General features: G+C 36.3%; 1 protein-coding gene across 3 annotated transcripts in view; it reads left to right on the top strand.

Moving 5' to 3' along the window:
* CDH18 (cadherin 18) overlaps positions 1-18,668 on the top strand; it is a 951,076-nt gene that overhangs the window by 907,957 nt on the left and 24,451 nt on the right. For all 3 annotated transcript variants that reach the window (XM_053714609.1, XM_053714610.1, XM_053714611.1), the window contains one exon: positions 13,649-13,766. In XM_053714609.1, the coding sequence (XP_053570584.1) occupies positions 13,649-13,766 (118 nt within the window). The remainder of the gene's footprint in view (positions 1-13,648; positions 13,767-18,668) is intronic.

The following is an 18,668-nucleotide window of genomic DNA, read 5'->3' as shown; positions in this document are numbered from 1 at the left end:
CCACACCCCTTCTCATTACAGAGATGCACATCACCTAATATGCTTAATTGGTAGTAGGCTTTCGAACCTATACAGCTTGGAGTAAGACAACATGCATAAAGAGGATGATGTGGTCAAAATACTCATTTGCCTAATAATTCTGCACACAGTGTATATATTTTAACAAATTTTTGTATGACGTACAGGATGGTGCAAAAATGTTAGTCTTTATGTATTTTATGTAATTGCTTAAACCTTTATTAATATAAAAAAATGTAACAAACTATTTAAAAAATATATAAGTATAAACTAGAGACAAATCTGTTTCAAAACACTGACAGTTTTGTTAAAATCTAAATCTAGTGTTTAGCTGGTTGGAAAAACTACTAGAATTAATAATTAATCTTTTCCACAACTGACACATTCAACCAGCAACTAACTGCCCAATTCATAGATTCTTCTGGTAGAAGGAATCAGCTTAAACATTCACTCACATTCATCAAATCAGGAATCAGTCAATTTTCTGAGAAGCAAAGGTATGTGCTTGTGTTCATTTGTGAAAAACAGATTGTGGTGGTAGGTAGCTACCAATTGGACATACTCCATCTGTTTCTCTGATTTTAATTATACTACACGTTTAGCTAATCCACACTTTCTAAAAACCCTAATTTGCCTGTCATACATCACAACCATTTTAGGTCTTGCAAGATTGTCATGGTTTAGGACATCGGCATGCTATCCTTCCTGTAGTTCCCCCTCAAGGCAAATGTCCTGCCCAGTTCCACACAAGACATGTCTTGACTTTGCCTAACCCCACCTATGACACACCAAGACCTGCCCTGCCTTTTGTGGCTCTGTCCTTAGAACACCTGTGGGCCAACACCAAAAAATCTTTCTCCTCTCTGTCCTGAAAAGCCTATGCAAAATGTTGTGGGATATACAACATAAATTTACCTAACCACTTCTGTCCTGCCCACCACCCAAAACAACCTTTAGCAATTACCCTAACTTTAAACTTTTTTCTCAAGGCCCCCTCAGCAACCCATGCACTAACCATACTGAAGTATTTTTTTTTTTTTTAAATATTTTTTATTGAGGAAAAATGGCATACATAATAAGCATTACAGCATTATACAGTTGCATTTCAAGAATGCTCATAACAAGGTATATCCTATAGTTATAACAAAAAATGCTAAGCCTAAGTTGCATATTATAAGTACATATAAAATGAGCAATATCTTCTGACTATATGATATGAGGTTTGTAAATTATGGGTTTGCTGTAGGAGATGTAACAATTTAAAAAGGACATGCCAAGAAAAATAACGAAGCCCTCTACTCCATCAGGGAGGCCTCTCCAGGACCCCACATCTCATAGAACCATTAAATATACAGAGGGCTATCTGATTTAGAGGAGACCACTTATGGATCTCAATGATGAAACCTCAAATTTTTTGTTATTTTGCCTTGCAGTTAGAATTGGGAAGGGGGAAATAAAGTCACTGTAATATGATGCTGCAAGGTATACTCATATAGAAGGTAGTTAGGGTGCGGTATAGGTAAGAGAAACCGCGTTGTTAACTCTCCCAGATTAGGAGGTGTATGATGTGTGTGGAGGGGGGGGGGGGAGGTGTTAAATTGATCATAATAAACTAAACATATCAAAAAGCCGCGTCGTCCTAAAAAGGCAAGGGTTGCTGCAATATTGTAATTCAAATTAAACATGTTTCAGTAAAACAAGGCACCACATCTATGTGAGACTAAATATATATGGGTTGCTAACAAGAGACTAATGCGTGTTGGGACAGTGCCATACCTAATATACTAGGGCCCCAAAATCTAAATGTACAGGTGTGACATAAGTTATATATCTCAGCTCTGGTGCCTCGAGGAGGGAGACAGTGCAAACTGCAGGGCCAGCCTGCGTTAATAATGAGTTAAATACTTAAACGATAGGTTGCACACAGTGATATATAGGTTTTGATGTTACACAAAAATCTAGAACTATCTCTAAGGGCATATGTATAGATCTAATGAGGAGCGTTGATTTTTTCTAACTAGTCGTGTGGTCTACATATATGTTGCCTATCATGTCTATAAAATTAGGAGTAGGAGGCTCAGGTAGACACCCAAGCCCCTAGGAATATTTAGCATGGTAGGGGACAACAGATCAAATTTTATTCTGACCATTATCATCGCTTAGCTATATAGGTTGAATAGGGAAATAAATATATATATATAAGAAAGTGAAGAGCGATTAGCTAGATCCTCTTTTGGCACCATAATGTGTGTTCTATATAGGGCTAAAGAGATGATCTCCAGAGGGGCCATTTATAACTAATAACTTTCATATGAAACCTATACATTTAAAGGCAGAATATGGTAAATACTATTTTCTAAGACATAGGACTAATATTGCACTGCTGAATTGTAGTGTACTAAAGATAGCATCAGATGCCGTACGGCGAGTCAGCAGGTGGATTATACATGTCTCCTCTCACATTAAATAAATACGCAGCAATAATGTCAAACATATTATCTGCTTTCATGTAGGATACTGTAACCCGATATACTGTAAAATTGAGTATATATATGTGTGCCTTATACAGATCTAAGTATTCCTCAAGTACCTCTCATACATAGTGCAGCATGTAACTAGTATAAAATAAAATAAAAAGAAATACCAAAGTAGGCCGCTGGTTTAAACCTAGATATAGCTGTGTAAGATAGAAGGGAATGAACAGCAATAATAGGCACAATATTGGGAGCTCAAGGCAGCTGGTGAGAAAACAAACCACCTGAAAGCATGTTAGCAAGATAATAAAAAAAAATTCTGTGAACATTGACCAATAGCTTTTATAGCTTATATAGATAGCAGGGACCAGAATTTATAGGTAAATGACTCAATTAGAAGAATATAGGTATGCTAGGTGCAAGTGACACCCATACATATCAGAGAGACGACATATGCTAACAAATATGAACCAAGCCTCCAAATAGATCTAATTAACTAGCATAAAACACATTGGAGGGTATGGTGTGTATAAAGGCCTATGAACTAGACTGTAAAGAAAAACATTCAGCTAAGGCATAACGATATAACATAGTGTCCAATACTTAACATGAGCCAGCTGTAGAGACCATCGAACTATAACTATAAAGTCTTGTAAGACAAACTGCAATAAAAGAGTTCAATGAGGCAGCAGTTCAAGATTTCTTTGGTAAGTCGGCATCAGCCGATGCCTAATTTAATGTCATTTTGTGCTGATAGCAAGGAAAGACCGTAATGCTGGGTGCCCCCAGGCAGGCCATCTTGCAACGATAATACCAAGTGTAAGAGGCCAAAGTAAAGTGAATCCCATGTTTGAAGCCCATTCATACTTCGCCTGCATAATAAAAGGTTGCTTTCCTTCTCCGGTCTCACTAACTCGCCTTCATGATCTTGTAGCCCATCAGGTGTAATCTCGCCTGTTACGGAGACCTTTCGCTGTTGAGCCAGGTTGTTGGCTGATTCCTGTATTGTGGTGAGATCTTGCCCGAGTTCAGGCTGAACAGTGCTGTGTATCACCCGGTCCGACCATCCGACCTCAAGCTTCAAAATAGGAGCGGCCTTTGAAGTTGTCGGTTCAGTGCTTTGTGCTTCTATAGCTGCAGCTCCTCCCCAAGCCTCCATCATGCTTCTCTCAAGCCTCGAGAAATGCGTACACAGCAGGCCGTGGAGTGACTCTACGAAGGCATAGCTTAAGAGCTCCATTATGTTTATTTGTTGTTCTGATAAGTGCCTTAGGAGCCCACCATCAAAGTAGATAAAAGCGGTGGTTATGGCAAGCTGTTCTCAGTGAGTAGATCTTGTTCTCTTAACTGAAATTTCCGATTAGGCCACAAGATGGCTGCTACAGTCCACGCAGTCAGTGCAAATCGCTTCAAGGTTGAGGAGATATGTTTATGAGGTTCCTCTCGTTAAAAGTAGCTGTTAAGAACGGCTGCAGTTCCAGATCTTCACTAGTAGTTTAATAAATAAATATATGAGCACAGACGGTCGCTAAATTTATGTTTTAGATAGAGTATAGTGAGAGCTGTTGGAAAGTGCGACCATCCGGTTTCAAAGTTGGCTCCGCCCCCCATACTGAAGTATTTTTAATCTTCCCCTCTCCTATAATCTACTTTACTTTTTGATCATTTTCATATACACAAGCCTTAATTTTTTATAGTCCTGACAGACAAAGTTCCTGCCCGACAACCTCATCTGCAAGTGGGCAGCATCTGCTGCCTGCATTTAAAATTGCACAAACACAGCCAACTGCATGAGAGAAGAGCTTGTTATTAATTCAGATCAGATGTGATTTGAATTATTTAATTCCTTGACCTTGGAGGTAGTGGACACGCAAAGTAGCAGCGGTCGTAAGACTGCAGCTTCTTAACTAACATTTCAGGCCTGCTCAGGCTCCAAAGCTGCGTCTGCAGCTTCATAAAAGGGTCCCACAGTCCTTACACTAACATTCCTCTCCTCACACTAGGCTCACATTTATTAATATCTCTTTTTACCATTTTACTCCACCTCTCTCACTATATGACTCTTTTTATGTTTTCATCTGGCTCATTTGTCTTTTTAAATAAACCCTTCACACACTGATAAAAAACGTATTATCTAAATAAGTAATTACCTAAACTACTAAAAACACAACAAAACAGTCACATTTTCAACCAAGTAATGAACAAAGATACTTCACTAGACACTTTTAACCTGGAATGTGTCTTTCACAGAGAATACATTTTCTGCAGTAAATTAATCTGGCCTTCCTAAAACAGTCCAAATCTACAATATTAGGTAAACTCCTCTGAAAGAGATGCATGGCATCCATAGTTGTATGTTTCAGCCTTCTGTGAGCCTTTTTAGGGAGGTGCAGCCATATCTATGCACAGGTCTACATCTGATTGCTCCCACCATTCTTTGGGCATGGTGATCAAAAGCTCGCTAGCGTGGATGGAAATTACAGAAACTCTTTAGGGGCTTTTGTTAGCGTTATGTTGCTATGTAGGTGTCTTTCCATTCACATCCGGAACTCTGCATAGCTAGATAAGGAGCTCTCAAGATACAGGGGTAGATTTAATAAGCAGCAGATGCTTCCATCTATCCCCATAGTTTGGGGCTCACTGGAAACAGAAGATAAGAAGCAGCAGTCATAAGACCGCTGCTCCTTAACTTCTCTGCCACATTTTAGGTGGCGGACTGCAATTATCCCGATCAGATACAATCGGGATGATTGACACCCCCTGCTAGCAGGTGATTGGCCGCAAATGTGCAGGGGGCAGCATTGCACAAGCATTTCTTGTGAAATGTTTGTGCAATGTTAAATTCTGACAGCGTACGCTGTCGGCATTTAGCGATGCAGGACGGCTTAACGAGTAATGTCTGCTTGGGGGTTTAATGAACTGATCCCACAATATGCATTTAAATGTTTTTTTTTATTTTTTTGAGGGATGTCACAGCACTGAAAAGACATCTTATATCATCTTGCTAGAGCAGAGAGCTTTACATCATCGGGCAAATAGGGAGATTAGTTCCCAAGGGTATTAATTTGCATACATAACAAATGAGAGAAGCAGTCAACCAAGGAGCTGTTTTGTGCGCCTTATTAGTGAGATACAGTTATATTAGAGAAAGTTAGTTCAGCAACCATTAGAACAAGAAAGATAAGTTGTTGGCTCTATGATATAAATAAAAGCAAAAAAGTAAAAAAGAAAGGTAAATGTGAGCACATTCAACTCTAAAATTCTACTTTAAAAAACAAGGTCACTTGTACTGAAGGGGGCAAATATTAATTATTTCTACAGATGGGATGTAAAATACCCTGTTTATATCTTCTGCTTATCCTAGAACCAAATAAAAAGAAGACTCTAGATAAGACCACACATATTTACAGCATCCAACATTTCCTTGGCAATAACCAGATTCCTTGCATGGGTGTTGTCAATAAATATTTAGGAGGGACACTTAAAAAAACTCTCGAGCTATACAAAAAGTAAAACCTTTTCTAAGGATGACAAGCCTTTACAATTTGAAATAAGCCAACAAGAACTCACACAGAAATAATGTTCACCCTTGCTTGTTGTCATTGCAATATACCTTCTACACAACAAAGTATGACATATGTTCTACATTGAATACCAGTGGTTGTGGAATGTGTGCATAATTTATAAACAATTAGTAAAGCAAACATATTGCTCAAAGTATACTGTAACTTGGTTATGTATTTGTTATTAACACATTATTTTCTTCTAATAAAACATTTTCATAAATCATACATTATAAACATTATTATTCTTAATTTCAGAGATGGTAATTTATGCAATTCATATCCTTGAAACCATTTGTGATCTATCTAGAAATTCAAATAAGTTATTTTTACCATTATCTTTTTTGTCATATTTTCAACAAAGAGATTTCTTGCTTGCATGAACCATAAAATGAAAGTGACTTACAACCATAATAAAACTAATAGTATCCTAATGGTCAGATTTATTCTAATTGCATTTATTCTGTATAAAATTTGCAGTAAGAATTTTGCTTATTTTAAATGAAAAAAAAAAAAAAAATGAATATGCCAAAGTAGTAACTTTTTTTACTTTGGAATATTTTTAAACTTTTTTGGTTGCTTTCAGGTTGCATGTTGCCATGGAATCTGGTTTAGTTTATGATAAAAATACAGCTGTAAATTACATAATATTTTTTTTCATTTAATTTTTACATATTTTATGTGAGTTTTGTGCATTTTTTTCCTTTTCCTTGTGACTTCTTAGAGTATTTATTATTGTAATTTTTTTGAGTAAGAAGGGCAGCTGATATTATTTTAATATAAATTATTTTTTATTAGTACTACATTTGATTAATTTTAATTGTAGTTTCCCATATGTTTTGAAACATTTTAGAAGCCCCTCCTATAGTTATTAAAATAATGTAATATCATTTCAAAATTCACATGTAGACATTGTTGAAGATCAGACAGTAGTTTTATTACACACATATTATTTATTAGCCTCACTGTATAATATTAAGAGATCAATCAACATAAAGATACTATTTAAACGCTAAAACCACAAAATTGACAGTTTTTCTATCAGTTGTTTTGGCCATTTAGTTAAGAAATTGGTAGATTAAAGAGGCAAATAAGGATTTCATGTTTTCAGTAGGTAACTATTTTATACTTGAGGGGTATGTAGGGCAGAAGCATTTTGTTATTGTGATTACTGGAAAAATAAATTAAAAGTATAAGAAACTATTGGCAGAAATGGTTATCTGCTGAAAATAAGTACAGAATTGATATAAACTCTTAATGTTTCCAACAAGGGAACCTGTCCACCTACATTCTGGGCTTACTAAGAGGCTTTTGCAGTTCAGATTTACCATTGCACAAGCAATGGAAAATGGTCCCACATCTATACTTTTATGCATAAACGGACTATTAAAATGATAGATTTCTATCAATGAACCATACAATAGAGTGGGCAAGGAAAGAATCTCCCATATACTGATATAACCGCTGTGTGCACCATCCAGGAGGAGCAGGAATGGAGCTTCAGGTTACTGCTGTAACCGCTGTGGAGCTGGGGTTTTAGTATTCAAAATCATCTTGAATAAATATGTGAATATGGTATCAGAAGATTTCCCCAACAAATCCTTGTTGAAATAAAGTTATGTATAAGTTGTAGTTTTAATGTATTTATATTGAGTTTAGTGCAACTTTAATTTTAGCCCTAACCCTTTACGCAAGGTCTTCAGTGGTGCTAACCCGACAAGCGCAAAATTAGATTGTGCTCAGTGGTGCATGTTTACTTTAAACTTGTAATATGCACACAACTTAGTGCAGGCACAATATTTCAATATTGTGCCTGCTAATATTAGTGCGCCACTTTTAATCTAGCCCATAATCTTTTAAATGATCATATGTTACTAAGTTTTTATATTTTGTAGGGTGTATTTGTACTGTGTCAAACTCTGGTGTTAAATATAAGTATTTTTAATATATTTGTGCTCTCAATTGGCTAAAATTTATTGCATAGGAATGTGTTAGGAGTTGATCAAAAAATGTTTTAACGCTGCCAGGTTAGCATGCATATTACAAAAAACTAAGCAAGAGAGCAAATGTCCGATGCACGCTAGCTTCAGGACTTTAAATATCATGACTACACTAACTTCTTCTCCCCACTGTTAAAAACAAATCGAGCATTTATTGCTTGCGTGCTAACCTGACACTGCGTTAGACCAACTGCTCTAAATATATATGACTATTTAAAAAAATATATACAGTGGGTAGTGAAAAGGATCACTCTCCTTGAAAATAATCACATTTTGTTGCTTTGCAGCCTGAAATAAAGACAGGCATAGTTTTTGATTATCCCGTTTTAATTACTCAGTGCAACTTATAACATCCAGTGGAAGATATAAAACCAACATTTCAATTAAAAAAAAACAGAATCACTGAGTTGCAAAAAGGATCACCCCCTTGTATCAGTATTTTGCTGAACCACCTTTTGCTTTAATTACAGTCTTTAGTCTGTTGGGATATGTCTCTACTAACTTTGCACATCTAGACTGTGCAATATTTGCCAACTCTGCTTTGCAGAACTGCTCCAGGTCCGTTACATTTGATGGTGACCATTAGTGGACTATCGTCTTCAAGTCATGCCACAGATATTCAATGGTGTTTAAGTCTGGGCTCTGACTAGGCCATGCAAGGACATTTACCTTTTTCTCCATCAACCACTGTGTGGTCATTTTTGCTGTGTGCTTTGGGTCATTGTCATGTTGGAAGGTAAACCTTCTTCCCATTGACAACTTCTTGGCAGAGGGAAGCAGATTTTCCTCAAGAATTTGACAGTATTTTGCCACATCCATTATTCCTTCTATCCTGACAAGTGCTCCAGTGCCTGCTGCAGAGAAACACCCCCATAACAGGATATTACTGCCTAAATGCTTTACTTTAGATATGGTGTTATTTGGATGGTGAGCTGTATTGGATTTCCTCCAGACATATCGTTTGGCGTTGAGGCCAAATAATTCAATTTTAGTCTCATCTGACCATAACAACTTTTTCCATGTGGCCTCAGAATCTCCTAGGTGTGTTATGGCAAAGCTCAGTCGTAACTGCAGTAGTTTTTCTGGAGGAGTGGCTTTTTTTCTTGCAACCCTTGCATACAAGCCAGATTTGTGGAAAATTTGTGACATTGTTGCCACATGCACACAATGACCACTCTTTGTCGAAAATTCCTTGCTGTGGGCCTCTTGGTAGCCTCTCTGACCAGTTTCCTCCTGATTCTTTCATCCAGTTTGGAGCGACGTCCTGATCCAGAGAGGGTCTGTGTTGTACCAAATACCTTCCACTTCTTAATAATAGACTTCACGGTGCTTCTAGGCATTGTTAAAGCCTTTATACGCACACAACACACAGAGAAAGTCTAGCACTCACTTGCAAGCACTAAGCTAAGATTAAAAGCAAACATGGAAGAGTTATTTACTGCATCTGACTAAATGGGACAAGCCCAGGTACCACGTCAAGGTCTCTCCCAAAACCTGGGTCCTTAATACAGCCAAACAATGCAAGCTCTCAATTAAACAAACTGGGTCAAGGGTGCACAGACTTATGTAATCACTCTAGACATTAGCAAAATATGGAAGGGGACTGCACCGTCCCTAGAGTCCCAGGCAGTAAACCCTAGACAAGTCTGGGTGGAAGGCCCATAGGGAAAATTACAAAGCAAATTAACACAACTCACAGAGAAAGTCTAGCACTCACTTATATATACAGTATATATATATATATATATATATAAATATATATATATATATATATGTATATATATACTGTATATATGTATTTGTGCACATACATGTTTACACATAAACACATACACATGTATACACTTATACACACACACATAGATATGTTTACACACATAGGATTCTATCAGCCAATCGGAATTAAGGTAGGAAAAATCTGATTGGCTGATCCAATCAGCCAATCAGATTGAAGTTCAATCTGATTGGCTGATTGGATCAGACAATCAGATTGAAGTTCAATCTGATTGGCTGATTGAATCAGCCAATCAGATTTTTCCTACCTTAATTCCGATTGGCTGATAGAATCCTATCAGCCAATCGGAATTGAAGGGACGCCATCTTGGATGACGTCCCTTAAAGAAATATCCATTCGTCAGTAGTCGTCGGGAAGAAGAGGATGGCTCCGCGTTGGCTCGTCTGAAGATGGCTCCGCTCCGGATGGATGAAGATTGAAGACGCCGCTTGGAAGATGACATTGCCGGGATGGAAGACTTCTTCAGCGCCGCCTGGATGATGACTTCTATCGGATGGAAGATTTCTTCAGCGCCCCTTGGATGATAACTTCTGCTGCTCCGGATCTCCTCTTCGGTTCCATCGGTGGCTCGGCTGAGTGAAGACGACTCAAGGTAGGATGATCTTCAGGGGGGTAGTGTTAGGTTTTTTTTAAGGGGGTTTGGGTTAGATTAGGGGTATGTGGGTGGTGAGTTTTAATGTTGGGGGGTTGTATTTCTTTTACAGGCAAAAGAGCTGTTTTCTTTGGGGCATGCCCCGCAAAACGCTCTTTTAAGGGCTGGTAAGGTAAAAGAGCTTTGAACTTTTTAATTTAGAATAGGGTAGGGAATTTTTTTATTTTGGGGGGCTTTGTTATTTTATTAGGGGGCTTAGATTAGGTGTAAGTAGCTTAAAATTGTTGTAATATTTTTTAAATGTTTATAACTTATTTTTTTTTATTTTTTGTAACTTAGCTTTTTTATTTTTTGTACTTTAGTTAGTTAATTTAATTGTATTTAATTGTAGTTATTTGTAGGTAATTTATTTAATTAATTTAATGATAGTGTAGTATTAGGTTTAATTGTAACTTAGGTTAGGATTTATTTTACAGTTAATTTTGTATTTCTTTTAGCTAGGTAGTTATTAAATAGTTAATAACTATTTAATAACTATTCTAACTAGCTAAAATTAATTCAAAGTTACCTGTAAAATAAATATAAATCCTAAAATAGCTACAATGTAATTATTAATTATATTGTAGCTATCTTAGGGTTTATTTTACAGGTTAGTATTTAGTTTTAAATAGAAATAATTTATTAAAGTATAGTGTAGTGTTAGGTGTAATTGTAACAGGTTAGTTTTTATTTTACAGGTAAATTTCTCTTTATTTTACTAGGTAGCTATTAAATAGTTAATAACTATTTAATATCTATTGTACCTAGTTAAAATAAATTGAAAGTTGCCTGTAAAATAAAAATAAATCCTAAGATAGCTACAATGTAATTATTATTTATATTGTAGCTATATTAGGGTTTATTTTAAAGGTAAGTATTTAGTTTTAAATAGGATTAACTTAGTTAATAAGAGAAATATTATTTAGATTTATTTAATTAATATTTAAGTTAGGGGGTGTTAGACTTAGGTTTAGGGGTTAATAATTTTATTACAGTGGCGGCGGTGTAGTGGGGGGCAGGATAGGGGTTAATAAATTTATTATAGGTGGTGACGGTGTGGGGGGGAGATTAGGGGTTAATAAGTTTAATATAGGTTGTGGCGGGGTCCGGGAGCGGCGGTTTAGGGGTTAAACTATTTATTTAGTTGCGGCGAGGTCCGGGATCAGCAGGATAGGGTTAATAACTTTATTATAGAGGGCGGCGGTATAGGGGGGGCAGGATAGGGGTTACTAGGTATAATGTAGGTGGCGGTGGTGTCCGGAAGCGGCGGTTTAGGGGTTAATTTGGGTCACATATCCCTTTAAACTCCAGCATTAATGTTAGTTTTCCATTTATGTTTATTGAAACCTACCTCTAAAATAATAATGCAGATTACTGCACTGCTGGTAATTATTTCGATGTCATAACAGAGATGGATTTCATATTTTATTCATGTTTTTACTTTATTCAGCTATCAGTTGGTGGTATTTCTAATGTTGTAAACCAGCTTATAAAAACAACTGTTCTAAAGTAAAAAATACTCGGTTTGTGTATAAAATTTATTCGCTGACCTGTATTTTTTTTAAGAATCCTATTAAAGAATTATTGTTTAAAAAATGCTGTAAATAGGGTTTAGTGAAAGCTTGAGTAAAACACTTTTATATTATTGTTCAACAGGTCATAATGCAAAGATAGCAACATGATTGATCAGAAATATCACATTAACTAAAGTCCTACTAAGATTATTTACAAGAAATAAATAAATGCTGCAGGTTTGCGCATACACGCCCTCAATCATATGTTAAAAAGTAGCACCAGCTCATTAGGGATAATTGACAAGCCATGCTCTTACAGCAGAGGAAGGGAAGCACAAGTAGTTGCTTGTGCAAAGAGACAGTCTACTTCAGAATTTGTATTGTTTATAAAGATAGATAATCCCTTTATTACTCATTCCCCAGTTTTGCATAACCACGGTTATATTCATTTTCTTTTTTACCTCTGTGATTACCTTGTATCTAAGCCTCTACAAAGTGCACCCTTATTTCAGTTATTTTGATAAACTTGCATTTTAGCCAATCAGTGCTGACTCCTAGGTAAATCCACAAGAGCCAGCACAATGTTATCTATATGGCACACACGAACTTGCTCTGTCTAGCGATGAAAAACTGTCCAAATGCACCGAGATAAGAGGCGGCCTTCAAGGGCAACTTTTTTTTTTACAAGATTTTAGAGATATGCAGTCCATAGGCACATTCATTTAGTTTTGTCTTTCCAAAAAAAACTGTATACTGTGTATAGCAAGAGATGGCACTTAAATAAATTGTTATTTATAACAGCCCAGTTAGCACAGTTAATATTTTATGTATGTGATCATGTTTAAGTATTAGACATTCTGAAAACACCTTGGTAAATCTAAAAGAAGACAAAATAATTTTAAAATAAATGTTTTCATAATTGTGAATCAGTCTTCTTATTGTACCAGATGTTTTTACTTGTTAATTAGGACCAACAGATATAAGACCAGGTCATAATGAATGCTGCAGGTAGCCAATCAGCTCCCAAAGCTGCCTCAACAAATCAGGTAGGCTTTAAAGGGACATTCCAGCCAAAACTGGAATCCACATGGATGCATTTCAGTTCTGAATAGAATCTTCTAATAAAAGCTATAGCGGTTTCAAAAGTGTATTTAAGTATGCACCGTGCACCAGCATTTTAAACAAAGCACTTGATCGGAGAGCCTAAGGTGCTTGTACCATCTGGCAGTGACTCAATTTGCTAATTGCTGACATGATACAAACCCCACTTGCACTCTGAGCAGCTACAGTATTTAAAATGCTGGTGCTATGCTTCACATGCACGTGCAGAGAAAAATGCTAACACTAAAACAGCGATAACTTTTACTAGAAGCATTTTGACAATACATTTATATTGCAATTAAGTTTCTATTCAAATATGTAATTCATACATGTGCATTTAAATTTCGACTGGAATGACCCTATACAGTTAACAACACATAAGTTATAAAAAAAAAAATGATTTTAGTGTGCACATTAGCTCTTATAGGGTCTAATATTTATTAGAAAGTTATTAGCAAAAGTTTGTTTAATTATACTCTCCCAACATATCTGCTAAACCTCAGTTCCTGGAGATAATTATAATAATATTATTTTTTGCTTCTCTTTCATTAGGTTATTCACACCCTTACTGCAATAGATAAAGACAATTCATCAAATGGACCAAGATTCTATTTTTCTCTTCAAGATAGTCAGTCTGTGAATCCAAACTTTACCATAAGAAACAATGAAGGTAACAAGTTTATATCTTAGATTTTATGTTAATTGTGAACAAAGGGATTTTATAGTTTTATAAACAAGTTGCTTTTTGATGTCACATACAATGCTTTACACTTTTTGTTACATATGTGGCTTTTTGTCCAATGAATCCTTAAAGGGACACTGAACCCAAATTTTTTCTTTTGTGATTCAGATAGAGCATGACATTTTAAGCAACTTTCTAATGTACTCCTATTACCAAATTTTCTTCATTCTCTTGGTATCTTTATTTGAAATGCAAGAATTTAAGTTTAGATGCCGGCCCATTTTTGGTGATCAACCTGGGTTGTTCTTGCTTACTGGTGGATAAATTCATCCACCAATAAAAAGTGCTGTCCAGAGGTCTGAACCAAACAAAAAGCTTAGATGCCTTCTTTTTCAAATAAAGATAGCAAGAAAATGAAGAAAAATTAATAATTGGAGTAAATTAGAAAGTTGCTTAAAATTGCATGCTTTATCTGAATCACGAAAGAAAAAAAATTGGGTTCAGTGTCCCATTAAGTACCTTCAAGCAAAATTTTTTTTTTTACTGTTTACATTTCTATATTTTACTTTTTTCAAAGGGGTTTTATACTAATTTTCAACATTCTTTGTTTTTAAAAAAATTGCATGTAAATTATAATACAAATTTTTATATTTAACAAACCAAACACAAAAATGAAGAGGTGGTACCAAAATTATATAGAATAATGAAGAAGTGTCAGCAACCTGATAAGTAGATTTAGACATTAATATGAAAAAGAAAGAAAGAATTGCATCGGCATAAGATGCAATTCAAAGACCAGGTTAAATTGCCAAACACTATATAATAACAAGATTACTACAATAAATAAAAAAATATATAAAAAAATATGTGCAGTTTATTAGAAAGTACAAAAGATATTAAATCCAAACACACTTATAAGGCTTTCAAATAAATAAATAACCACAGAAAATGATGTGTTACAAAGCATTCAACACCCCCACATAAATACACAAGGGACAGACAAACAATACACATGGGCCCCACTTATACCACTAAACTAAAACAAAACCTAAGCCGGCAAATAAAAGTTCATGATAAACAGTTAGATCCAGAAGTGAGTGAAATAAAAAAATGACATGGCAGCAGGCCAAAACAGGAGATGAGTGGTTAATGATGATAGCTGATGCTATAAATGATAAATGTTCATAGATGAATGAATGAGGAGATGGTTAATGAAAGTAATGTATTCCAAAGCTTAGGTGAAGTTGTAGGGTAAAGTACACAAGCAGAGCAATTGCTAAATTGTCACAAATATATGGGTGGAAAGGTGTGGCAGGCGTAACTTAAATAACAGTTCAAATATATATTCCAGCTGGGGGCGAGTACATGGTCAGATGGGTAATGCACACAAACGGCAGTAGTATAGTACTCCAAGCCCCTAATGTCGATCACTCATGCGATCCTTCCTTTCATACTTACGACCGCACCTCACCAACATCCATCAGGTCTCTGAGCGACAGAGGTACCTCTGATCGACATTAGGGGCTTGGAGTACTATACTACTGCCGTTTGTGTGCATTACCCATCTGACCATGTACTCGCCCCCAGCTGGAATATATATTTGAACTGTTATTTAAGTTACGCCCGCCACACCTCTCCACCCATATATTTGTGACAATTTAGCAATTGCTCTGCTTGTGTACTTTACCCTACAACTTCACCTAAGCTTTGGAATACATTACTTTCATTAACCATCTCCTCATTCATTCATCTATGAACATTTATCATTTATAGCATCAGCTATCATCATTAACCACTCATCTCCTGTTTTGGCCTGCTGCCATGTCATTTTTTTATTTCACTCACTTCTGGATCTAACTGTTTATCATGAACTTTTATTTGCCGGCTTAGGTTTTGTTTTAGTTTAGTGGTATAAGTGGGGCCCATGTGTATTGTTTGTCTGTCCCTTGTGTATTTATGTGGGGGTGTTGAATGCTTTGTAACACATCATTTTCTGTGGTTATTTATTTATTTGAAAGCCTTATAAGTGTGTTTGGATTTAATATGTTTTGTACTTTCTAATAAACTGCACATATTTTTTGATATATTTTTTTTATTTATTGTAGTAATCTTGTTATTATATAGTGTTTGGCAATTTATCCTGGTCTTTGAATTGCATCTGATGCCGATGCAATTCTTTCTTTCTTTTTCATATTAGTGTCTAAATTTTTATATTTATATAGAAGTTACTTATACTCATTTATTATAATGAAAACTTTACAGTCAAAAATAAACTTAATATTATTGTACATTTTAGTCAAAACTACCTTGATGTCATAAGTTGTGATTCTTGTGAAAAAACATAATTTATGTAAGAACTTACCTGATAAATTCATTTCTTTCATATTAACAAGAGTCCATGAGCTAGTGACGTATGGGATATACATTCCTACCAGTAGGGGCAAAGTTTCCCAAACCTTAAAATGCCTATAAATACACCCCTCACCACACCCACAAATCAGTTTAACGAATAGCCAAGAAGTGGGGTGATAAGAAAAAAAGTGCGAAGCATATAAAATAAGGAATTGGAATAATTGTGCTTAATACAAAAAAATCATAACCACCACAAAAAAGGGTGGGCCTCATGGACTCTTGTTAATATGAAAGAAATGAATTTATCAGGTAAGTTCTTACATAAATTATGTTTTCTTTCATGTAATTAACAAGAGTCCATGAGCTAGTGACGTATGGGATAATGACTACCCAAGATGTGGATCTTTCCACACAAGAGTCACTAGAGAGGGAGGGATAAAATAAAGACAGCCAATTCCTGCTGAAAATAATCCACACCCAAAATAAAGTTTAACAAAAAACATAAGCAGAAGATTCAAACTGAAACCGCTGCCTGAAGAACTTTTCTACCAAAAACTGCTTCAGAAGAAGAAAATACATCAAAATGGTAGAATTTAGTAAAAGTATGCAAAGAGGACCAAGTTGCTGCTTTGCAGATCTGGTCAACCGAAGCTTCATTCCTAAACGCCCAGGAAGTAGATACTGACCTAGTAGAATGAGCTGTAATTCTCTGAGGCGGAATTTTACCCGACTCAACATAGGCAAGATGAATTAAAGATTTCAACCAAGATGCCAAAGAAATGGCAGAAGCTTTCTGGCCTTTCCTAGAACCGGAAAAGATAACAAATAGACTAGAAGTCTTACAGAAAGATTTCGTAGCTTCAACACAATATTTCAAAGCTCTAACAACATCCAAAGAATGCAACGATTTCTCCTTAGAATTCTTAGGATTAGGACATAATGAAGGAACCACAATTTCTCTACTAATGTTGTTGGAATTCACAACTTTAGGTAAAATTCAAAAGAAGTTCGCAACACCGCCTTATCCTGATGAAGAATCAGAAAAGGAGACTCACAAGAAAGAGCAGATAATTCAGAAACTCTTCTGGCAGAAGAGATGGCCAAAAGGAACAAAACTTTCCAAGAAAGTAATTTAATATCCAATGAATGCATAGGTTCAAATGGAGGAGCTTGAAGAGCCCCCAGAACCAAATTCAAACTCCAAGGAGGAGAAATTGACTTAATGACAGGCTTTATACGAACCAAAGCTTGTACAAAACAATGAATATCAGGAAGAATAGCAATCTTTCTGTGAAAAAGAACAGAAAGAGCAGAGATTTGACCTTTCAAGGAACTTGCGGACAAACCCTTATCTAAACCATCCTGAAAAAATTGTAATATTCTCGGTATTCTAAAAGAATGCCAAGAAAAAAGATGAGAAAGAAACCAAGAAATATAAGTCTTCCAGACTCTATAATATATCTCTCTGGATACAGATTTACGAGCCTGTAACATAGTATAAATCACAGAGTCAGAGAAACCTCTTTGACCAAGAATCAAGCGTTCAATCTCCATACCTTTAAATTTAAGGATTTCAGATCCTGATGGAAAAAAGGACCTTGAGACAAAAAGTCTGGTCTTAACGGAAGAGTCCACGGTTGGCAAGAGGCCATCCGGACAAGATCCGCATACCAAAACCTGTGAGGCCATGCCGGAGCTACCAGCAGAACAAACGAGCATTCCTTCAGAATCTTGGAGATTACTCTTGTAAGAAGAACTAGAGGCGGAAAGATATAGGCAGGATGATACTTCCAAGGAAGTGAAAATGCATCCACTGCCTCCGCCTGAGGATCCCGGGATCTGGACAGATACCTGGGAAGTTTCTTGTTTAGATGAGAAGCCATCAGATCTATTTCTGGAAGTTCCCACATTTGAACAATCTGAAGAAATACCTCTGGGTGAAGAGACCATTCGCCCGGATGCAACGTTTGGCGACTGAGATAATCCGCTTTCCAATTGTCCATACCTGGGATATAAACCGCAGAGATTAGACAGGAGCTGGATTCCGCCCAAACCAAAATTCGAGATACTTCTTTCATAGCCAGAGGACTGTGAGTCCCTCCTTGATGATTGATGTATGCCACAGTTGTGACATTGTCTTATCTGAAAACAATGAACAACTCTCTCTTCAGAAGAGGCCAAGACTGAAGAGCTCTGAAAATTGCACGGAGTTCCAAAATATTGATCGGAAATCTCACCTCCTGAGATTCCCAAACCCCTTGTGCCGTCAGATACCCCCACACAGCTCCCCAACCTGTAAGACTTGTATCTGTTGAGATTATAGTCCAGGTCGGAAGAACAAAGAAGCCCCCTGAACTAAACGATGGTGATCTGTCCACCATGTCAGAGAGTGTCGTAAAATCGGTTTAAAGATATTAATTGAGATATCTTTGAGTAGTCCCTGCACCATTGGTTCAGCATACAGAGCTGAAGAGGTCGCATGTGAAAACGAGCAAAGGAGATCGCATCTGATGCGGCAGTCCTAAGACCCAACATTTC

The sequence above is a fragment of the Bombina bombina genome, chromosome 5 (genome assembly GCF_027579735.1).
Source record: "Bombina bombina isolate aBomBom1 chromosome 5, aBomBom1.pri, whole genome shotgun sequence".
Taxonomy (NCBI): Eukaryota; Metazoa; Chordata; class Amphibia; order Anura; family Bombinatoridae; genus Bombina; species Bombina bombina.
This window is presented reverse-complemented; position numbering and strand designations above follow the sequence as displayed.